At 47.8% G+C, this 24,600-nt stretch overlaps 2 protein-coding genes across 2 annotated transcripts in view; one reads left to right on the top strand and one right to left on the bottom strand.

Annotated features, from left to right (window-relative positions):
* IQCK (IQ motif containing K) overlaps positions 1–24,600 on the top strand; it is a 647,452-nt gene that overhangs the window by 566,285 nt on the left and 56,567 nt on the right. Inside the window, exon 13 of the mRNA XM_086940789.1 lies at positions 12,510–12,621. Coding sequence (XP_086796915.1) covers positions 12,510–12,621 — 112 coding nt within the window. The remainder of the gene's footprint in view (positions 1–12,509; positions 12,622–24,600) is intronic.
* Positions 12,662–24,600, bottom strand: part of GPRC5B (G protein-coupled receptor class C group 5 member B) — a 183,795-nt gene continuing 171,856 nt past the window's right edge. The window contains exon 4 of the mRNA XM_086940791.1: positions 12,662–15,004. Coding sequence (XP_086796917.1) covers positions 14,951–15,004 — 54 coding nt within the window. The 3' untranslated portion in view covers positions 12,662–14,950. The remainder of the gene's footprint in view (positions 15,005–24,600) is intronic.

Here is a 24,600-nt window from a genome sequence, read left to right on the forward strand (position 1 = left end):
CCCCTACAGTATCTTAGTCAAAGATGGCAGTCCAGGAGGAGTAGTAGTGCAGATGGTAAAAGATTGAAGTATCCAGTGTAGTGAAAACACTGTTTAGTAGGGTAAACAACAAAGGATATCTCTGATCTGAAAATGTATGTTTTCAAACTTACAGGCCTTAGAGCTGCTCTTGACCGCAGCGTGGTGTCAGCCCCAACTCCAAAAAGGCACCAAACTCACGATCCAAGAGAAACAGACAGGCACTGCAGCAGCTACAACAGACCTGTCTGTGTCTGTGACCTGTCCATGTCTGCCTGCAGATGGTTCAAACTTCCCCCTTCAGCACAACCAGCATCCGCCTCTTCCACCGCTGCATTACGCCATCCCTCTACCAAGACTGCCCCGGCCAAACTGAAAGCCCCTTGCAGCGGCGTAAACTCTGCTGCGTCCTTCTCAGCAGAAACCGCCAGATGTAGTTTGTACGAACTCCCACCAATTGCCGACGCCGCCACGCCTTCAGTCGTGGAGCATGACGGGAGCTCCTGCGACCTCCAATAACATCACTTACATCATCATTGTGCTAGTCCTCTGATCTAGGAGTCACCTTTGGAAATTGATTGTTTTTTGTCTTCATGTGAACAATGTGGTGAATCAAGCACTCTTTCATATATGCTCTCTCAAAGGGAAATGCACCTGTGATTAATGTCAGCTGAGTAACTGGGGTCCTTGAAGCTTTCATCCCCCTAATCGACTACTGCTTTAACATCCGTGGAGCTATCTTTCCAAAACATGGGCTAGCTTTAGGGATAGCAAAGTGATAATCCCAGGGCACATTCTTAATGCACTCATTGTGCTCCTTTGCATATTAATCAAAGAGCCATGTTGAAAGTCTTACTTCTCAAGCACAAAGTCTTGCATGCCCATGCACCTAAACTATTGCTCAGTCGCCAAGAACACACTACATCCCAGCACGGTTCAATAAAAACGTTTTGGTGGGAGATCAATTCACTCTCAGGGCTCATCCTTATAGAGTAGCTTCAGCTTTAAAGTAAAATATTGTAAGTACCATACATGACTGAAAACTCATTACCGCTACCAATCATTCGGACTTGTCGATTATTTGCTGCGTATTGTACTGCCCAACTACGCTGCTCGAGTTCCCCTTTCCCATGATACCATCTGATGCAGCTGAAATGCATTGTGATGGCTGTACAAAAACAAACATCTCAAAGCATGTTCCTCTACATTTGTTGTTCTTCCTATTTATTTTACTTCATGAAGGTAGTGCCATTGGGCATGGTAATAGGACATGCTCAGGGTTCTAGGCAATTCAAAATCAGATTGTAGACTCAAAGCTGTATTCGGTCTCTGGCATTGGTCAATATTTACTTGCATGTTCTGGATGACATTCATATCATGTCTGCAGCTGGTTACCAGATGTATGTGGATTTACTGACAAGCTCTGAAACCTCCTGCATCAGCCCAAACCTACTCAATGAATACCTATGCTGTTGATAAAGCCAAGAGTCTCAGAGTGGCACTCTATCCGACTCTGTTCTTTGTGGCTCACCTAAACACTAGAATGACTTCCAGACCTACTAACCCTTTTATTCTTACCCCAATTGGAATACTGCAGTGCTATCCTAGAATCTGTCAATGATGCAGTTTTTTTAAAGAAACTTCAAGCCCTACAAAATAAGTCAGAAGGACTCATCGAGGAAGAGCATTTATATAAAACCTTCAAATAAATAAATAAATTATTACACCTCTTTGTTGGCCCGAGTGAAAGAGTGGTGCCAATTTAGGTTTATAGACGTCTTACACAAAGCACTGTATAATATGTTCACATAATACGTGCCAGGCCTTATCCCACACACCTGTAAAGCCCTCTCTGCCTGTCCGCCAGGAACTTAGGGCCCGATTATGAAGGCAGGCGGACTTATGTCTGCCTGTCACTCTATCGGGGATTGGGACTACCTGACAGGCTGGCGGCGGTCCCGCAGTAGGCATAAAGATGCGACTGCCACCACGGCGGTTGCAATGTTATGGTATGTTATGTTATTTTTATTTGTATCGCGCACAGCTGCCCCAGCAAAGGGGCGTCCTGCCTATATTTTGCATCGTGGCAGGTGTCGTTGGCTGCAGCACCCGCCGCAATGCAAAAAAGGGACTGTATATATCCCTACACTATGTGGGAGGCACCATGCGGTACCTGCCTCATGGTGCAGGGGTATATGGTGCCCCCCAAGTCCCATGCCCCTTTCCAACAGCCTTATCATGGCGGGCTCACTGCCATGAAAGGGCAAATGAAAAAGATTATAGTAATGCCTCGGTGGTGCCTGGTAGGCACTGCTGCCATTGTAGCCATTACAGACCGTCCGACGGGCTCCTTGAGACTGTCGGATTAGTGTTGTACAGTGTTTCTGCCACTGTCTGCCCGCCATCCTAATATGGCGGGCGCTATTCTTTATTGCAATGGCGGTGGGGCGGTGGCGGTCCCAAGGTCATTGTAATCGGGCCCTTAGTAACTAATTCTTTACATGAGGAAATAGGCTCTTGGTGAGGAGCGTCTGCCTGTTGGATTCAATGCAAACATGCACGATTCAGAAAATCTGAATGTTCTGGCAAGTTTTTCATTAACTGGCATCTGCTCTTCTGTTTTCACCTTTCCTCCTCTCCTACTACTATAGTTCAAATTTTGTTCAATGGGCCTTGACTCATTAGCAAGATGTTTCACCTTATAAATCTTCAAAATGAATACATCAATAAATAGATCATCTAGATGTATCATCCTCCTTAAAGGCACATTTGTAAGGCATAAAAAGACATTCCAAAATGACATTACCAAATAAAATACACAGTCATTTTCACCCGAGGGCTTCTTGGTGCTAAAAGTACTAAAAAGTAGACAATACAAGTGGAGGTTGCACAAGAGGTATGCTTTCAAACCTGTGCAAAACTATGTGTATTGTTAAAGCACGCATGCCCAAAAACAGTGCATTCTACTGCTGGGTACCCAGGATACGAAAGGATTGGTCATCATACCAGGCTCTGTAACAATGCAGAGCTCCAAGGAGAATAAGAACCACTTATTTTGGGAATTTCTAAGGTTTTTCAAATTATTTTTCCTAAACTTTAGCATCCCTGTAACCTTTATTTTGTACGTGAATTTCTATGGTTTTTTAACTAGCAGTTGTGTTTGCAAAGTGGTGGAGAAAGGAGGTGGGTCCTCCGACCAGCTATCAGGAATCCCACTGTGTTGGACCTACTGGACGTAACAGGATGACTACTTGGCCCCCAAGGCCCCTCAGCATCCCAGAGGACTTCATCCCCCAACCAGTAGTGCACCAGGAGGCACATTTGCAGAGTGGTGGGAATAGGGGGGACCCTCTACCAGCTCTCACCAATCATGCTGTGTGGGAATTACTGGAGGTAAAAAGAGGGGTTCTTCCCCCCAAAGACCCTCAGTATTCAAGGGGAATTCATCCCCCAACCAGTAGTGTGCAAGGAGGCTCATTTGCAGCGTGGTGGAGAAAGGGGTGGGGCCTCTGACCAGCTCATAGCAATCCCACTGTGTGGGACTTACTGGAGGTAATAGAAGGGGTTGTTTGCCCCCAAAGACCCTCAGCAGCCAAGGGGACTTTATCCCTCAACCAGTAGTGCACCAGGAAGTGTGTTTGCAGAGTGGTGGAGAAAGGAGGCATGGCCTCCGAAGACCTCTTAGCAATCGCACTGTGTGGGACTTACTGGAGGTAGCAGGAGAGGTTCTTGGACCCTAAAGACACTCAGCATCCATGGAGACTTCGTCGCCCAGCCAGTAGTGCGCCCGGAGGCGCATTTGCAGAGTGGGGAAGAAAGAGGTCGAGCCTCCATGACTATGACTTCTCAGCAATCTTTCGTGTAGGACTTGCTGGAGGTAACAGTAGGGCTAGTTGGCCCCCGAGGACCCTCAGGAGTCAAGTGAACTTCAATCCCTAACTAGTATTGTGCCAAGAGGTGTGCTTGCAGAGTGGTGATAAAAGGGTGCTGCGCCTCCAGCGATTTGCTGGAGCTAGCTTTTTTTTAAACAATTTTTTTAAAGAACAGACGCGGGCTCCCCTTCCCTGGCCCGATTTCGGGCCCAGTGACCCCATCATCCAGCCTTTGATTTATTTATTTATTTATTTTTTTGGGGTGTAAGACTTTATTTGCAGTTGCCAAAAATACATTGCATTCTGTTACAACCCGGAGGTCCGTCATCTTTCACATAATAGTTCACCCTCATTGTTACACAGCTCTTCAGCCGACAACCTTCCGGTCCGGCAGCATTTGTCGACAAATTACAAGGCATTTGTATAATGTCTATTTAATATGTATCGTCTTACTTTTATATATTTCTTAACAAAACTTTAGACTCGGTAAGATTAGATGTTTCCTTGCATCAAAGTCAATGTATGTTCAGCACCACACGCTGGTCGGGATTCCCGGGCATTTATCCTATCCCCTCTTGTCCCCAAGTCCTACAGTAACTCAGATATGTTCGTGTCCCAGTCCTCCTCCCGACTCCTCTCGACGACCTCCCAGTGCATCAGTCATCCATCTCCTCCTCGTCCCCTGAACTATCTATATCTTCTTCAGGAAGAGGTTCGCACAGATCTCCCCTATAACTGTTCCATGGTTGCCAGATCTTATTCCATTTGCGAGGGTTAGCTCTCATTTTGTATACTGCTCGCTCAATCATCATAAGTCTGTCCATAGTCCTGCACCATTATGCTAAAGTCGGTGTCTCTGCCACTCCCCATTTCGGCGCTATGTCTCGCTTGGCAACCATGACCCCAACCGTCACCCATTGCTGCCCCTGACGCGTCAGATCATTCCTTCCCCACACATTCAACAGGCATACCCGTGGGTCCGGTTTCAGTGATGTCTCTAGAGTTTGGGAAATGGTGCGCATGATTTGTCGCCAGTAGTCAGTGATAATTGGGCAACCCCAAAGTGTGTGTAGCAGCGTCCCTTCCTCTCCACAACCTCTAAGGCAGTTCGGGTGATCTGCCCTGTGTATTTTATGCAGGGTGGTTCTAGTGTAGTAGACTCTGTGCAGTATCTTAAATTGCACCAGTCTAAATTGGGCCGAAACGCCTGCTTCTCGCGGTGATGCCAGCACGGCTTTCCAATCTGTCTCATCCATGGCACCTAGCTCATCCTCCCATTTCTCTTTTAGTTTAACCAGAGGGTCTGGTAGATTATTCAGTAGTTTTCGGTAAGTGAGGGACGTGGCGCCTGTTTGCATGAAGTCAGTGAGCAGATGGTCCTCCAGCGGCGAAGATTCCGGGATTTTCGACCCTGGCTCGATGGCTGCCATCAATGCATGCCGTATTTGTATGTATCTGTAGGTTTTATTGGGGCCCAGCTCATACTGCTGCTGTAGGTGTGAGAAAGAGACCATTCCATTGCTGGTCCATAAATCTCCCACTGTTGTGATTCCAATATTATCCCATTGGGTAAATCCCTTACTAAATCTCAGGCAGCCTAGTTGTTCGGCGTCCCACATTGGTGTAAGTTTAGTTATAACCCCTCTCCATTTGAGTCGTGTCTGTGCCCTGTGCCAGAGCATCACAGTGTGTTTGGTTGGGCCTATTAGCTTCGCCGTGAGACCATGGTTATATAGTGGGGCCAGCAGGCTGTGTGTACGTAGCTGCGCTCTGTCTGCTAGATATGCCGGGTCGTCCTGTGGGGCGTGGATCCACTGGTTTATCACCTTAAGTTGTGATGCCCAATAATACAATTGTATATTCGGCAAGGCTATCCCCCCCGTCATACCACCCTCGATTGAGTTTTATATGCCCTACCCTGGCTGGGCGCTCTCCCCATAACAGACCTGTCACCACTGCCGTCACTCTCCGGAAATAAGAAGGTGGTATCACAATTGGAGTGTTCTCTAATATATACAGGAGACGTGGTAACGCCATCATTTTAAACAATGCCGCTCGCCCCAGCAGCGTTAGAGGGAGGGCTTTCCAATGTCTCGCGTCTGCTTTCAAGCGAGTGAGTGGCGGTAGTAAGTTCTGCTCATAGAATACCTCTGCGTCTCGAGTGACGTAGACACCCAGATATTTAAACGAGGTGTTTGCTATCGTCAATGGGCAGTCACTAGGAAGATTCGGAGCAGGACCCTTTAATACATAGATGACCGATTTTGTCCAGTTAATCGTATAACCAGAGTTTATTCCATGTGTATCACATAGTGCCAGCAACTTCGGGATGCCGGCCTCCGGGTCAGACAGATAGATTAGCATGTCATCGGCATATAGGGAAACTCTATCTTCCCATATGTCTCCCCAATGCACTCCTTTTAATAATGGGGTAGTCCTAAGGACAGTGGCCAGTGGTTCTAGGACCAAAGCGAACAGTAGGGGGGAGAGTGGGCAACCTTGCCGTGTCCCTCTAGCTAGAGGGATTTCTCGGGAGATGTGGCCATTTGCTGCTACGTGTGCGACAGGATTCGTGTACAATAGTCTTATCCAGGAAATGAACCTAGGGCCGAAGCCCATATGGGCTAATACTGCGAAGAGATATTGCCATTCCACCATATCAAACGCCATTCTGGCATCTAATGATAGTATGGCCGCCGGTTCTGTCAGCAAGGGGGCTCGCGCTAGTGCTCCGTGCACACGTCGGAGGTTCAACGCCGTGCTTCTATGTGGCATGAAGCCCGACTGGTCTGGGTGAATCAGGTGTGAGAGGTGGGGCATCAGTCTGTTGGCCAGCATTTTTGCCAAAAACTTTGCTTCTGCATTAAGATGTGAAATCGGACGGTATGATGTACATTCAGTGGGTAACTTACCCGGTTTCGGAATGGTCACGATGGTCGCCATCCGTTGATCCAGGGGCAAGGTTCCCCTCACTTGACTCTCCATAAACATGGTCAGCAAGGGTTTGCTCAGTACGTCTGCCATAGTCTGAAATCATTCAATCGGGATCCCGTTGGGGCCCAGCGCCTTGCCCGTGCGAAGCGCATTGATTGCCGTCTGTATCTCTTCCACCAATAGGTCCGCCTCTAGCTCATCCACAGCCTCCTGTGGCAGAGTCACGGTTTGTACAGTACTAAGCGCCGATATTGCCGCTTCCGCTGTGACTTCTCCTTCTGGGGTATATACCCCTTGAAAGTGATCAGCTAAGATTTCTATAATTTCGGAGGGGCGTGAGTGTAACATCCCCTCTGCGTTTCTTAATTGCAATATGTTTCTGCAGCCTTCCTTTTTTTATCTAGCCATGGCAGGAGTTTACTGGCTTTGTCCCCTATATCATATACCCTGTGCGCTGTCGCCTCTATGTTCTCAACCGTCCGTCGCCTAAGGTGGTCGTCATGTAATTGTTGGCAGAGGTGAAGCGTGTGAAGCGTATCCTCTGTTGGGTTTGCCATGTGGTCCGCGTTAGCCTTTTCTAGTTTTAGTTCTAAATCTAGCAGTTCCTTTTTTTGCATACGTCTGTGTCCTGCTATTGTCGTAATCGCCTGCCCTCGTAGCACTGTTTTATAGGCCTCCCATAAGGTCGTGGGGGGATATTACAGAATCTATATTTTCTGTAAAGTAGTACCTGGCCGTCTTTATCAATTCCTTACGGATGTGCGGTACCCTAAGATACCCTGGGTAAATTGGATATACTCTTTTGCGGGCTCTTTCAGAGCATGACAAGCTCAGCGTTAGAGGAGAATGATCTGAGATACCCCGGGGCCTAATCTTCATGTCATTTATCGTGAGGCGGCCCTCTCCCAATGTAAGGAAATAGTCAATACGGGATAGGCTGTTATGGGTTGCTGAGTAATAAGTGTATTGTTGGCCTTCAGGGTTAAGATGTCGCCATATGTCCTGTAGTCCCTGCGCCTCCATGAATTCACTGAAGCGGGACGGGCCAGGCGTCTTTGTCCGGACCGGAAACCTATCCTGTGTATTATGAGCCACTGCGTTAAAGTCTCCCCCCACTACAATATCTCCCTCCGGGAGTTCCAACAGGAACTTTCCCAAGTCTGGAAGTGCAGCCGCATGTAGCACCGGTGGAATGTAGACAGACACTACGTTGAGGAATTTTCCTTCCCATTGCCCACATGCTGCTGCAAAGTGGCCATGATCATCAATTTTGGTGGTCTGTAGTATGAACCGGGATGTCTTCTTCATTAAAATGCCTGTCCCCCGGGATCCCGAAGTGAAGTCTGAGTGTACTATCATGCGGTAACCTCGTCTGTCTAGGGCCTTGCTGGCCTCACTCACTAGATGTGTTTCCTGAAGAAGGATCAGATCGTGATTTATTCTTCTGATACCCTGCAGAACCAACCCTCTCTTTATCTTGTCTCCCAGCCCCTTGCATTCCAGGACATCAATTGTAGTGGAGTTACCGGCCCCGAGTGAGGACTCCCCTCTATGTTATCAGTCTGTGCATCTTGTGCCATCGCTTGTTTGTAAAGACAGACATGATCCCCATATGGAACGGCACCAGTATTCCTGGCCTATGCCCATCCATATGATTGTTATTTCTTGCCTGTAGTGACGGGCCTATTTGTACTTTGGACTGATGCCGTTGTGTCCAGCGTGTATCGACCAGCACATTGTGCCGTTTGTTGTACCTCGCATAATCTTTAAGAGTCAAACAGTTCAAACAATTAAACTTTGTTACCCCCCCTTTCCCCTGAATTCCCCCCTCCCTGCCCCCCTGCTACACGGACTTTGAACTGCCTGCCACCCCAACTTAGCAGAGTGCCTAACCCAACCCACATAGAAACACAAAGTTACTTGCTCGTTGTCGGTAAAGAACACTCCGGAGTCAGCGACCCCTCTTACCCTCCTCGGAGGTCCTCAGCCCAGTGTCCATGGCAGCCCACGCGGCATTTCCATTACTAATAAATGTTCCGTACCCACCGGACTGCTATTCCTCCGTCTCTATCTCCCCGTTAACACTGTCTCTCGTTGGTGAGCGTCTCGCCTCCTCTGGTCCCACCGCTTGGATGTCCGCGCGGTCTCCCGTACGTTGATCATTTGTGTTCCTGCCCGAGCGGCGGGGTTGAGAAGTCGGTCTCCAGCCGTCTAGCCAGTCTGGGGCTACTTCTGGATTGTCAAAAAACCATGTCCTGTTTTCCACCACCCGCAGTTTAGCTGGGAACAACATGGAGTACGGGATCTCTCTTTGTCTTAGTTCTATTTTAACTTCCAGAAACGTCCTCCGTTTACGGGCCACCTCCGCTGTATAGTCCGGGAAGAAGGCCAGAGTGGAGTTCTGGATCTTCACTGGAGGGGATACCCTCGCTGCCTGTAGGATGGCATCCCTGTCCCGGAAGTTAAATAGTCTTGCCAGAATAGGTCTTGGAGATGCTCCTGGTTTTGGCCGTCCTCCCGGCACCCTATGCGCCCTCTCGACCAAGAAGAAGGTCGAGAGACCCTTAGGTTGGAGTTTTGACTTAATCATGTCTTCCACGAAGAGATCAGTTGCTCTGGTACCTTCAGATTCAGGAACTCCGAGGATTCTTATGTTGCTCCTCCGAGAGTGCCCTTTTTGGTCGTCCAGCTTTTCTTTCAGTGCTTTATTTTCTGCCGTTATTTTCTCCATCGCCGTTTGTAGTTCTGACACATCCTCCACCAATGATTTCGTGACCAGTTCCAGCGACCCCACTTCGCTCTTATGAGAGTTATCTCGGTGGAAATGGAGCCCACCGTGGTTTGTGCCTGCATTAGTGTCCGCATCACATCGTCCAGTGTCGCTTTTTTTACCCCTGCACCGTCTGCCGTTCTCGTGGCGTTTAATCTTCCGTCCGCTGGGGGAGAGGCACTTTTGTCGCAGGCGTATCGTTCGATACGAGTTTGTGTCGTGCCACTTTTGGAGCCTTTACCCGCCATGGTGCCTATTATTTCTCTACTGCTTACCAGTACCGATTGGTATTCGCGAGGGACGGTCCAGGGGGGGGAGCAGCCGTGTTTTCCCCGTTTAGCCGTCACTCAGGCTCATACCCGCACTCCTCCGTTCATCCAGCCGGGTCTCGGTTGATGCAGGCTCCACACGTGTCTCACTCAGATCCTCTATGGTACCTCAGCGTAGGCGCTCACGGTCAGTTCTCCGGTCTTTCCTGCTTGTCACGTGCGGCTATGTAGCAGCGCTCCTACTCAGGTCAGCGTGGCGTAGGGCAGAGGCGCTCCTGGTGATGGCACCTCTCGTCGCTGTCTCTACCGGGACTGCGCCCCGTAACTGCATTTAATGGCGCTCAGCTGTCTGTTCAGGGCAGATGCGCATCCCGGCGCGTTCGCGGCCTCCTCCGATTGTTTGCGCTGTGTGCTCTGGTGCGCCACCGAGGTCACTGATCCACAGGGCTTATGTTAGTTCTGTCCGGGCTGGTCAGTAGGGCCCCCAGCAACTCGCGTCGGTCACCACTGTCACCAGGTTTGTGCCCGTTTTCTGAGCCGCAAATGCCACCGGAACCCGCCCGCCACTCAGCCAGGTTCAGTACGGAGGGAGGGGGGATCTCTCTGAGTTTGTCCGCCGCCTTCGCGGTCTCCGTTCCTGCTCCGATGCTCCCCTGTGTCGGCACCCGACCGTCCGGCCGTGCCTCGTTTCTTTTCAGTGTGTTGGCGGCGGCTCTCTCCGCTGCCCCACCGCCGATGGTTCGCTACCTGTTGTGTCACTTCTCCGCCTCATTCAGGGTCGCCGCAGCAATCTTGCAGGTCGCCGCGATCTCCACTCTCCGGTCACCGGGCACTTCCGGTTCTTCCTTACCGGCTCGATGGCACTTCCGGTCGGCTTCTCCGATCACTGGAGTCCCCGGATCCTGGTCAGATCCCGGGCCGTTGGGACACTCGGCTGTATCTCTGCCGTCCAGTGTCGGATTTGTGTCGGAGTTCTTGCCGCCAGCACTGCCCGGTCCTAGGCCTTCGGTCCCTCCTTTAGAGTTCGAAATTAGCCACGGATTAGGTTACGTATTTCAGGAAAGGCCGCTTCTCTCTCGGAGCTGGTCCTCTAGGCTGCCGCCATGCTCGGCTGCTAGCCACGCCCCATCCAGCCTTTTTTTTTAATTTTGTTTTTTAGAGGATCGTAGGGGGCAGCATGCCCCTCCTCCTGGGCCAATTTCTACCTCAGGGCCCACATTCCCCTGGGCCTGGCCTTTTTTTTTTTCTAAAGAGTTGGGGAGGGGGGCCTTCCCAAGCTGATATCATCCCTGGGGACCCAATCCCTCGTATGGGTCTGTTAATGGGTATTTGAGTAGTTTTGTGAGTGTGAGTACGAGAGTTTGTATGGAGGTGTGAGTGGGTTTATGAGTGGTTCTGTGGATGGGGTCATCAGTGATTTCATCAGTGGTGTCCCTGACCAGGTCATGAGTGATGTAATATGTGAGCTCATAAGCAGTTGCATTGCTGGGGCGTAAGGTACAGTTAGCTCAGGCAACTTTAACGGCTGAATTCCTCTGGTTTTATGCTAATGAAATCTGAGTATAATTATAACGTCCCTGTAACCTTTGTTTTTTTTAAGTGAATGTCTATATTTTTTTAACTAGTACTTGCATTCGCAAAGTGGTGGAGAAAGGGGGCAGGCCTTTTGCCAGCTCTCAGCAATCATGATGTGTGGGACTTACTGGAGGTAACAGGAGCGGTTCTTGGTCCCAAGGACCCTCAGCATCCAAGGGGACTTCATACCCCAACCAGTAGTGCGCCAGGAGGTTTGTTTGCAGAGTGGTGGAGAGAGAGGGCATGTCCTGTGAAGACCTCTCAGCGATCCTGGTGTGTGGGACTTAAAGGAGGTAGCAGGAGGGGTTCCTTGTGCCAGAAGACCCTCAGCACCCCAGCCAGTATTGCGCCAAGAGGCCATTGTGGTTGCCCTGGTCCCACCTAGGACACCCACTCACATCTGTTGGGGGCTCTGGGGGAAGCATCAAGGCCCCTGCGGTCCCTGCCTCCTGCGGGAGCCTGGATTGCTTTCACACACAGGGAGCTGCTAGAAAGGCCGCTCCCTGTGTGTGAAAGCAATTCTGCTCCACTTCCAGCAAGCAAGAGCATTTTTTGTGCTCCCACTTGCTGGAAGTAGATGTAAAGTTGCCGCCAAGCCACGGCAAACAGCTATGTCCTGCAGGTGGGCACCCCGGGACATAGCAGGAGCCTGCCCTGGGGGCCTGCCCTGGGGGACCCCCCAGAGCCATCTTTGGCTCCGGGGGGTGGCATGCGGCCACCCTACTTTATTCTTGTAGGGCCTGCTTCGAGGAGGTGGCAGTTACCGGGCTGAGAAAATATAATGCAGTTTACACATGCAAATTTGTATTAAACAGTTTAGGTCAACTGGGTTCTCAGTAATAGTATCCCATGATTTGTTATCTATGAAGTCATATATATCTTTGTATAGTAACAAAAACTCTATCACAATCATTGACTGGTGCACATTTACCACCAAAATGGATCTTGTGCATCTTTATCCGCCATCTCAGTAGTATTGATTGTATTGCGTTGTTTTGTTGGGCCCTTTCAGTTGGAGTGTGGTGTTTACGTTGGATCTTGACAATGTGTACTGTATGATTGTCGTTGCAGGTACGTCGTAGCCCAGAAGTGCAGGAATTGCGTCAGTGGCAGAAGTCCCTCAGAGAGAGTGAACACATTCATGAGAAGGTGGAAGCATTTTGGGCTAAACAAGCAACCAAAAGTAGGTGATGTGTGTAACAATACAGACTTACAATCAAATCTGAATGTTAATAGATTTTTATTCTTTATTTTACAAAGTTGTGCATGTCTTTTTTCCCTTGGGAGAACCAAAACAGCCAAAAGCCAGCATTTTTTAAATTCCCATCATTTAGAGAGAAGAATAAAACATAAGGCAAAATAAACTCCTAACACATTTTTTATAAATCTAAATTGGTAGTGACACAGACGTCAATGATAACATAGAATACCTTGTCACATAGATCAGAGTTTAGAGTGTCCTTAGTCACACAAAAAAAATTGGTTTATGCTGGGATATCAACATTGTAGGTGATTGTTTGAATAACTTTGGGGAGGAGTTTCAGAATTTATCTGCGTGCACCAGTAAGGAAAAGGTTTGCAGCCAAGAGTTTTCATATTTTCATCTGTCAGCCAACTTCTCCTGATCCTGCAAACATTTGCAGAAGATGCACATGACATACCTTTTGCACCGCACATGTTTCACTTTGTGAGTCAGGTACCAAGGGTTAGGGCTTACATGGCATCAGAATGTTGAAGGCAACATCTGCACACTGTCTTATCCGCCAGTAGCTCTTTTCATAAAATGAGGCACAGCCAGAAGAATTAGCGGCAAAGTTACAATGAATATGATTTTGGCTTGAAACCAACTGGGGATTTATGGCTAGGGTTGCAAGAAGTGCACGTTCTAGGACATGTACTAAGCATGATATGTCTGTGAAGTGCTTCAAAAGAGAACAAAGTTATCAAAGGGGTTTAAGAAAGAAAATGCTTTTACCACCTAAGAGAATATCATTGTTCATGTGATCAAAAGCACAAACTTTTATTCAAGCAACTGGGAACTAGTGGGAGTCCTCATTTTAAAGTGAAGCTTTGCTTTTCCACCGAAATTGATTTAGCATCAATACAGAGCCTGCCAAAGTCAGCTTTGTTTTTGGGGTGATTTACTAAGGGTCAATCCGTCCAAAAAGCAGCATCAGACATCAGAAACTGAAGACCTTTTGATAACGAACCCAGTCAATAGCATGTCGAGCGTATGTTAGTACTAGCAAGTCTTCCACTTACTGTATATATGGGAAATTCAGTACACACAGAAGGGGGTGGAATCATGAAGCTTTCAGTGGAAATCTGATCAGTGGTTCTCAAGTCACTTTGTCCTTTGAACTAAAAATACAAAGGAAGCGTGTCTCGGGATCCATCGTGCCCTTTAGAATGCAAAAATATCTTTGCATGCGTTTCTTTTATCATACAAGGTTTCCTTTTTGTGTACAGGCACATCAGTAAAATGCCTCTTTTTAGCGGCTCTTTCTCAATGTTCTCACGTTTTCCTTCTTGCGATTCTTGACTTTTTTTTCCCACACTCTCCTATGATTAGCTGAACACGGTAAGGCAGTGTGGCATGATCAGGTTCCAATAGTTGACAACTCTTAGAGTAGGTACATTTCCCAACTTTTGAGAGGACCAGGTGCCGGGTCTGAAACTCCTCAGATATGATTGAAGAGTTTGCGTTTTGACATAGGGAAAAACTCAACCAGTCTCTGTACAGTGGGTGTAAATTATTTAAGTATTTCCATAATAGTTCATACCACAGTGCATTAACTTACAAATTATGGCACATTTTCAATGTGATGTTTTTCTTTTTACAGCGTATGTAGGTGTTGCCCCCTATGCTACAAGTTTAAGGAACAGTTTAGTGGTCATATTCAGGCAAACTTTCAGGAAATCCAGAGTCACGGTGCAAGGGTCAGATGGCTTTGTACATGCGTATTCGCAAGCCGCTTGGCTTCCTATACAGAATTGTGAGCATAAGTAGAAGGATGCAAGTCAAAAGTGAGTGTAGGGGCACAATCACCCAGTGGCGCATACCCAAGTGCATAATTACCCTAGTCCAGATTAATGTAGATAAACAGATGCATTTACCAGGTCTTTGCCTTCTGTGGCGAGAGCAAATCCTTACACACCATGGACATGCTTCTACTGCCTATGCAAGTGAATCCAGTTGAAAATGGTATCTATATATGCCAGTACTTACTTTCTGCCATTCTCTGTACCATGGCTAACTTCCTTTGTTAGTATTCTCCCTGATGCTCAATACAGCCAGAAAGAAAATGGAGTATGTATAGTGCAGATAACAGAAAGTTTCCTAAAATCTTGTATTAGTTCATTGCATGTGTGTTCGTTTGTGGGGTCTCCTATGGAGACAATGTGCCTTCTTCTTCAAGCTTTTCCTTAGTCCCGGCTGGGTCATAAGGCATTACAGTCAGTAACCTCTTGTAAGACCGGGCATTGATTTCATTTGTCGATCAGCCAGTGCTTCAGACCTGGCTTTTTGTTCCTTCCTTCTGGTTGAGGATGAACTGCAGCATATCCTATAAGAGAAGAAAATGTTGAGATATTCAGGCGCACAATTTACTCCTATGCAACACATGTATTAATATAGGTGTGTTTGTATGTTGCGGAAATGTCGCTTTGCAGACATCTTAAGAGTGCTTAAAACATTATACAGATACAGAACTACAAAACGCATAACGGAACGTAGAAATAATCCAATAACAGAAGCAAACTGAAAGGAATATGCCTCCTTTTCACGCATGCCTTCACTCCGCATGCAATTACAACGCGGTCGTTACAACGGCCGCGTTGTAACAACGCATACCATTAGCCCACAAGTCGGAACAACGACTTGCGGAGGGGGGCGCTGGATGTTGGAATATTATTATTTACTATTCCTACTCCAGTCTGTGCGGACAGTAGGGAAGGTGTTGGATTTTAAATCCAACACCTTATCCCCCTTTTGCAAGTCGTTGTTTCGACTTGCGGGGTAATGGAATGCGTTGTTACAACGAGTCGTTGTAACAACCGCGTTGTAATTGCATGCGGGGTGACAGCTTAGTTGTGAGGGCTGTTTACGAACTGAAAGTGCTGGGTATCAAGGGTCTACAGAGGGCAGTGGAATCAGAGCATTTACCACTGTGTAATCGCCATTTAAGGTATAAATTGCCTTATTAAGTGACAGAAAAACAAGACCACTTTACTGTTTTAGTACCTGGATAACTTAACTAGTCCAGGTTTTTCTATTAGCCCCCACTGGTTGAACATTTTGTGGTCTCCTCCGAAGACAGTTTTAGCACTGTCATAGATAGCATTGTATCCAGTACTTTAAAATATGCGTAGAGAAGGCTTCAGGATAGGCCAGTGCTTGTGACAGATGGCTTTCTCATCTATCTCAATTTCCTGCTCCTTATTCAGTGGCTTTTCTCCCCATTTTTCTTTGTAATTCCCCCCAGGAATATTTCTTCTGCACCATGGTCTGTGTGTGGAGAAGTTGTATCCTTCCCAGTTTCCACTGCTGACGTGAGGAAATTATTATTTTTATTTGTTTGATTTCTTTTTACTCCCTTCTGAACCCCACTCCCTTCAGCTCAACTGATATCTTCTGCATCTGCTTTTTCTTTTCTCCCACTCACTATTTTGACCAATTTTTGCAAGAGCACGACAGATGCACATGGCTACCTCACCGATCACTTCTGTATATTTGTGTATCATCTCACGCATACTTTATTTGTTAATTTTATATTCCTAGTGGCCCTTGGCCATCTTAGACCAGTACAATAATACTAAAAGATTACAAAATAAATTAAAGATTACTTCTGGCGTGTGAGCACGCATGAGTTGACATCTTGGAATGTTTATCTGAAAATAAATTCCAAGATGGCCGCCACCTTGTGCACTTGTATTGAAAGACACTGGCGGGCACTTTAGATTTTGGCTATGAAGTAAAAAAAAGTATTCCAATCTTTTTTCATGCTTTGCATGTCTGCAAAGCAAACAGGCATTATTTTGTATTGTATTTTGCTCACATTTATATAGTGCTTACCAGTAACAATGAGGTGTTGAAGAGCTTTACACCAGCCAGCACTGCTCTGAGAACCTAAGGTTAGTGATAGTCCTGTGTTTATTGGGATTAATTATGTAGTCTTGAGGAAACCATTCTGTGCATTACTTAAGTTTCCTATTGGTACATGAAATTGATATGAGTTAGGTGTGATCATTAGTAGGCGAGTATCTGAGTTCATGCAGATGGTTGGTGGGATTAATATATTAGCTAAAGAGGATGCAGTACTATTCCTTGCAAAAGAGATTGTAATGATTTAAGGAATGTTGAATAAACAGCTGTTGTTGTGCTCATATCTAAATTAAAAAAAAAACAGACTGTCATAAGTGCTGGTATTGTCAATTAAGTGCTGGTGCAGTGCACCAGAAACCACTGGCTGGCTCAAATTAAGCACTATAACCAGGCCATATCCCAGTTATAAGATTCTTAACTCCTGTGAACAGACATTAGGCACACTCCACGGAGACAGATGACTTGGCTCTTTACTGTGGGTTGGCTGATATGCAAAGTCATGGCAGGCCCTTGGGCTGGTGATTGCGATAGCACTTTCTTAAACACAAAGGAGTTTAAAACACCAGCCAGTTCACCATATTCCACATTGTCCACAAAATGGAAGCCATCCTTAAGTTCACAAACTGCTTGTAAGAGTTAAAATAAGTTAAATTGAGTACATGTATAGGTGTAAACAAGAAGATAATTTGTTTTGAAAAAAGCATGTCTCCTTTTCATAAAAGAAAAACTTCAGTATATTCGATTTGGTCCTAGAATAGTGCAATAAATATATTTTTTAAATAAAGACTTCAGTAGCTAATTCTGTTACATCCTTTACTTTAATACGTATAGCTTGTAGAAACTTGCAGTGTTTGCATGCCTGTGTCTTTACATTTTAACTCAACGGAGAATGTGTGCACTTTGTTTACATAAAACTGCTTACTCACGTCTCATTATACATTTGCAAAACTTTTACTCATATATTCATGGTCTCTCCTATCCTAACAGTTGGGTGTCCAGTCTCACAGTGTGGGGCCTGGAAAATACTACTTTGGTGCAAATCTCTCCATGCATGCGTCAATGCATATATACTGCCATGTTGCATTTCTTAGCATAGGTTGCCCTCTTGTATGCTTGCTTTTGTATCATTAAATCTAGAAGGCAAACTACCTCATCAATTTTGTGCAGCAGGACTCCTCCTGCATAGTGCCTTTTTAGGTCTGGCCTTTGAGCCAGCTTTAGCTGTTTCATCGGTCCACTGGTTTAAAAAAACACATTAACAATACAATGGACCAACAGTTTTTTTTTTATTAAGGCCCATCTATTAGTCTGTTATATTGTCATTCACATTTTGCTTTCTGCCCACTACCGCATCCAGCACAGGGCAACGGGTCGATCCTCTTTACCCATTCGGTTCTTTCACTTTGAGTGACTTCACAAACCCTGTGCATATTGTTCACCTCCACCTAAAAATATTTCCTTTCTTTTCAGTGATATACCTTATTCCAAGTATGGTTTTTCATTTTAGTTTTTTTATATCAACTTTAAATAGTTATACCCGTCTAAATGGTGATTTATTTTCTGTTTCCTTTATAAAGTTAGAAAGTGTTTAGGGAACATTGTGGCAGCCTTTGATCTGTATGCTTGATTATCCGGTGATTGATTCTTTCTCCGTCAAAGATAATAATGAAATTCATGGCACAGCTGAAAGACTAGTTAATAAAAACACTAATAAAATGGCCATATCAGTGAATGTTTCTTAACTATAATATTTTTAATGCAAACACATGCTGGCCACGTTTAGGTATTTACCTTTTCTTTTTTGTGATACTTTCTTGCAGTAAAAAAAATGTACCTTCTCTCTAGCCTGCCAAGGTCAAACCTATTGGCATTGCCAGTGCTTGTTACATTTTGTTCCACAAAGCCAGCATAGTGATGTTGGCATGAAGATGACCCCTCGGCAGGAGGCATTTCGAGCCAACACATCTTGCTGCATCTGCCGAAGAATTAACCTATTTTCCATTGATTTAAGAATGACAGTTCTGATAGATACATCTGCCGTGTGGATTCCTCACCTTGTGAATATCCCCCTTGCGCCAGCAACGTTCGGAAAATTCTTCGTAGCACGCCGGCGTGGACGACGTCATAGGAGCACGGCATCGCTCACGACTCCGTCTGACGTCACCGACTCCATATAAGGACCACGTCGGCGTGATGACGTCAGTTCCCTTTTTTCCGCGTCGTCGACGCTAACGGTTTCTGGGATCTTCTGCGATACTTTTGTATCTTTTCGCTGTTTAGCTGATTCTGTTTCTCTGTTGGAGTTCACTTCAACGCCGAAGATGTCGTCGAGGAAGACAGGTTTCAAACAATGTGGTTCCTGTTCCCGGATGATGTCGATCACCGATCCGCATTCCGACTGTCTGTGGTGTCTTGGTTCGGGTCACGATGTTAAGAACTGTCGTTCCTGTGACAAGATGAACCCCAAAGCCTTGCGTGAGCGGGAGGCGAAGCTTCTGCTTGCAAAGGTGAAGGAAAGGGAAGCCGGAAGGTCTTCGAGGTCAGTGTCCAGGCGCTCGAAGTCGAGACAGCTGTCGCGGTCGAAGTCGAGGTCGGCTTCGAGGGGCAAGTCGAGGTCGAGAGAGAGATCGAAGTCCAGAGGGAGGTCGAGGTCCGGATCCAAGTCGGCCTCGGGCCATGCTTCGGGCTCCTCGAGAAAGAAGCATAAGAGGAGTAAACATCACTCCAGACACCACTTTGGCAAGGAGTCTTCGGATTCGAGGAAGAAGTCACGTAAACATCACAAGGACTTCGTGTCTCCTTCTCCTGCTCGATCTCACGTTGGTTCTCCAGTTCAAGAGCCGGAACAGGATCTGGAGTCGCACCATTCATCGGTGCATGAAGAAGAGGTTCCTCGAGCACCGACTCCGGTTGTGGAGCCTGAAGAGCAAGAGGACCAGGGTGCGCCTTTGCCAGATCAGCCTCCTTCGGAGCGGCCGTTGGGTTCGTACCCACCCTTTCCAGGTCCAGGTCAGGATCCCTCGCAGTTTTTAAACGCCATGTTTGGTGTTTACTCGAGGGCAATGTACCCCTCTGGTGCGCATGTTGGTCCCATGGGTCCTTTGTCTTTCAATTTGGGTGTGCCCCAGGCTTATGCCCCGGCCCCCTTTATGCCGTTTATGCCGACGCCTTGTACTCCTTGGCTCGGTACGGCGCCGCCGAGGTCGTCGACTTCGCATGCGGCTTCGCCGACTCCGGATCGGCCTCGTGGTGATTCGGATCGTGGTGCTTCCCGTCCTCCGGCTCCTCGCTCGACGTAGGCTCCGGCGCCGTCGGAGTCGTTGCCGGATCCATCGACTTCGGTCCGTATGGAGTGGTCGAGGCGCAGGGTTCAACGCCTCTTGGAGGAGAAGGAGTGTATGGACTCCGAGGTTGAGGAAGGGGAGTTGCAAGATCAGGGGGATTGTTTTGAGGACCTTCAAGATGCAAGTGGCCTGGAACTTTTTCCTGAGTGGGGTTTGCCAACCGTTTCAGACGCTCCTTCTAAGGACTTGGCACCCTATCATGTTGTTATTAAGAAGGCTGCAGAGTTGCTAGGCTTGACTTTGCCCACAGTTGAATACAAGCCCAACATCCTTACGGAGGTTTTACATTCGCCTTCTTCAATTTTGGAGCCTACTCTTCCTTTTACAGATGCATTGACTGAACCAATTAAGGAGGTCTGGAAGAGACCTTTGTCTGCTCCTGCGGTTTCCAGGTCTGTGGCAAGGCGTTACAGGGTGGCTCCTGATGACCCTGAATTTCTTTCCTCGCATCCTGCACCGGAGAGTCTGGTAGTGCAGGCCGCCTGTTCCAGCAGGGCTGCGGGCTCTTTCCCTCAGGTGCCGGCAGACAAGGACTCTAAGAAATTGGACCAGTCTGCAAAAAAGATTTTCTCCTCAGGTAGCATGGCCTTGAAGTCCAACAATGCTACTTGCCTTTTGGGGAGGTACGTTCATTCTTTAATGGACTCTGTTAAACAACTTTCTCCTAAGCTTCCGGAGGACGATAGGAAGAACTTTATCGAGGCTGTTGCTGATACTCAGGCTGCAGCTCGTATGGTTATACAGAGTGGTATGGACACGGTGGACTCTGTTGCCAGAATTATGGGCTCTACTGTTGCTACAAGAAGGGCCGCATGGCTTAAGTCCTCTGATTTTTCTTCTGATGTTCAGTCTACATTGTTGGACTTGCCATTTGATGGGACAGGCCTCTTTGGCAAGAAGGCTGACATAGCTTTGGAGAGGTTCAAGGACAGCCGGGCTACGGCGAAGTCTTTGGGCCTTCAGATGAGGGGCTCTGCGGCTAGGAAGTACAAGGGTTTTGGCAGATCCAATTTTCGTACCAGGGACAGCAGCAGCAGCAGCAGAATCCTCTGTATAAAACCTACAGAGGAAAGCAAAGGGGCCGTGGTCGTGGACGCCAGGCCTCCTCCTCCTCCTCCTCTTCCTCTAATAACCAACCCCCTCCCCCTGCAGCAAAGCAGCCCTAGATCCGCCATTCTGGATCATGTGGCTCCGGTGGGGGGTCGGCTTACTCATTTTCTACGGGATTAGGAATCGGTTACATCAGATCTTTGGGTTCTCAATCTCGTAGAAAATGGGTATGCTCTTCCTTTCCAGGAGTTCCCTCCCAATTACCCTCCTTGCCAGGGTTTTTGTTCGGAGGACCACCTTGTTCGCCTGCAGGAAGAAGTCCTGGCTTTGTTCAAGAAAGGTGCGATAGAGGTGGTTCCAGAGCAGGAAAAGGGTCAGGGGTGCTACTCCCGGTATTTCCTGATCCCCAAGAAGGATGGCAGGTTACGTCCAATCCTGGACCTCAAGATTTTGAATCTCTATCTCAAGCAGGAGAAATTCAAAATGCTCACTCTTGCGCAGGTTCTTCAAGCGCTGTTGGAAGAAGACTGGATGGTGTCGATCGACTTGCAGGATGCGTATTTTCACATCCCAATCCTGAAGTCGCACAGGAAGTATCTCCGATTTACGGTGGGATCGCAACACTACCAGTTTGCGGTCCTTCCGTTTGGTCTTACTACTGCGCCTCGAGTTTTCACCAAGGTGATGGCAGTGGTGGCTGCACATCTCAGGAGGTCGGGGATACCTGTATTCCCGTATCTGGACGACTGGCTGATCAAGGCGGAGTCGCCCGAGAAGGTGCTTCATCACCTGCAAGAGACATCGCAGCTGTTGTTCAGGTTGGGTTTTTCGATAAACGTGCCCAAATCTCACCTGGTGCCCTACCAGCGCAACCTGTTCATAGGTGCGGTACTGGACACTACTGTATATCGTGCATTCCCTCCTCCGCAAAGGATTCGCGACATTCAGGAGATGATTCCTTTGTTTCACAGTGGAGCGGTTGTTCCGATCCTGAAGGTCCTTCGCCTGCTCGGTCTGATGGCTTCTTGCATTCTCCTGGTCAACTTTGCACGCTGGCACATGAGGGCACTCCAGTGGTGCCTCCGCAAGCAGTGGTATCAGCACAACGGAGATCTCGGGGAGTCAGTGAAGATCTCCAGAGAAACTGCAGTGGATCTGTCTTGGCGGGGCGTGGAAGGCAATCTGTCTCAAGGAAAGCCTTTTCAGCTTCCACCATCGGTGGCCACGGTGATAACGGATGCATCCACTCTAGGGTGGGGTGCTCATCTGGGGGATCTGGAGGTCAAGGGTCTTTGGTCTCCAGAGGAAAGGTTGCTTCACATCAACCTTCTAGAATTGCGGGCCATACGTCTGGCGCTCAAGGCATTCCTCCCTTCCCTTCGCGGTCGGTCGGTCCAGGTCCTGACGGACAACACGACCGCGATGTGGTACATCAACAAGCAGGGAGGAGTAGGGTCGTGGTGTCTTTGCAAAGAGGCACTGCGTCTCTGGTCCTAGGTTCAGGTCCACCAGATTTGTCTGATGGCAAATCATCTGGCCGGAGTCCTGAACGTACGTGCGGACATTCTCAGTCGGCAGTTCTCTGCCGACCACGAGTGGAGGCTTCACCCGGAGGTTGTTCGCAACATCTTTCAGATGTGGGGGACTCCTCGGGTGGATCTGTTCACCACTTGCGAGAATGCTCACTGCCCGTCATTCTGCAGTCTCCAGTATCCGATGCAAGGAGCATTGGGGGATGCGTTTCAGTTGAGCTGGAGAGGTCAGCTCCTTTACGCGTTTCCTCCCATACCCTTGATTCCTCGGGTTCTGAGGAAGATTCGCCAAGACCGGGCCCAAGTCATATTGGTCGCCCCGGATTGGCCAAGAAGGGTGTGGTACACAGATCTTCTCCACCTCTCCTCTCACCCGCCGCTCCGTCTCCCTCTCAGGGCAGACCTCCTCTCTGAGATGGAGGGGCAGGTTCTACACCCCCACCTCCAGACATTACACCTTCATGCCTGGAGATTGAACGGGGCAATCTGAATTCTTTCTCTCTCCCTCGCGATGTGGTGGATGTCATACTTTCTGCCAGGCGTGACTCCACCAAGTCCATTTATTCGTATAGGTGGTCTAAGTTTGTATCTTGGTGTAGGGAGAGGGATGTTGACCCGTTAAAGGCTCATTTATCTGATATCTTGTTGTTTGCTCTTTCTCTGGCACGGCAAGGGTTTGCTGTTGCCACTGTCAAAGGTTATCTTTCGGCCTTATCGGCATTCCTCTGTTTGCCGGATCAGCCCTCTCTTTTTAAATCACCTGTGGTATTAAGATTTTTGAAGGAACTCACTAATAAGTTCCCTCCTACTCCCTTTATTGTTCCTCATTGGGACTTGAATCTTGTGTTAACCTATCTGATGGGTTCGCCGTTTGAACCCTTACACAAGTGTCCAATGAGGCTTCTTTCTTTTAAGACGGTCTTCTTAGTTGCAATTACCTCGGCAAGGAGGGTAAGTGAGCTTCAAGCTCTTAGTTCCAAGCCCCCGTTTTTGTCCATCCATGCTGAAAGAATGGTTCTTAGGACCAGGGCTGCTTTTCTGCCTAAGGTGGTTACTCCCTTCCACCTAGGTCAATCCATTACCCTTCCTACCTTTTATCCTCCCCCACACCCTTCCAAGGAGGAGGAGAGGCTTCATCGCCTGGACCCGAAGAGAGCGGTTAGCTTCTATCTTGATAGGACTAAAGACAATCGAATAGATGATCAGCTCTTCGTGGGTTTTGCTGGCTGCAAGAAGGGCAGAGCGGTGCACAAGCGCACACTTTCCAGATGGATTATTCTCTGCATCAAGATTTGCTACTCTCTGGCGGGTAAGGACCCTCCTGAGGGTATTAGAGCTCATTCAACTAGAGCGAAGTCTGCTACTTCTGCATTGTCTAGAGGTGTTCCTGTTGAGGACATCTGCAGGGCCGCGACTTGGGCCTCCCTCCACACTTTTACGAAGCACTACTGCTTGGATGCTGAGGTGAGGAGGGACGGCTACTTCGCGCGCTCTGTTCTCCAAGATTTCCTGGTGTAGCAGAGTGGACACCCTCCTCCGGGAGTGGGGACTGCTGTGGGACTCTATTCACAAGGTGAGAAATCCACATGGCAGATGTATCTATCAGAAGAACAAGTTACTTACCTTCGGTAATGCTTTATCTGGTAGATACAATATCTGCCTGTGGATTCCTCACTGACCCACCCGCCTCCCCGTTGTCCACTCTGCTATACCTGGTTTTGTATGCAAATGTATTTATGGTTTTATCTGATTTTGTATAGTTTTGCACTTTAATTGCTTTTGATTTGCATTTGCTGTGCACATTGTGTATATACATATATATGTACTTGTTGGTCCGTCCGGGTGCCTCGAAGGCACGGAAAAAAGGGTGGAACTGACGTCATCACGCCAACGTGGTCCTTATATGGAGTCGGTGACGTCAGACGGAGTCGCGAGCGATGCCGTGCTCCTATGACGTCGTCCACGCCGGCGTGCTACGAAGAATTTTCCGAACGTTGCTGGCGCAAGGGGGATATTCCCAAGGTGAGGAATCCACAGGCAGATATTGTATCTACCAGAAAAAGCGTTACCGAAGGTAAGTAACTTGTTCATCAACCCTAAACCTGGCATATGGGGATCTCGGCTGCAGTAGG

This window comes from Lissotriton vulgaris, chromosome 10 (genome assembly GCF_964263255.1).
Source record: "Lissotriton vulgaris chromosome 10, aLisVul1.2, whole genome shotgun sequence".
Classification (NCBI taxonomy): Eukaryota; Metazoa; Chordata; class Amphibia; order Caudata; family Salamandridae; genus Lissotriton; species Lissotriton vulgaris.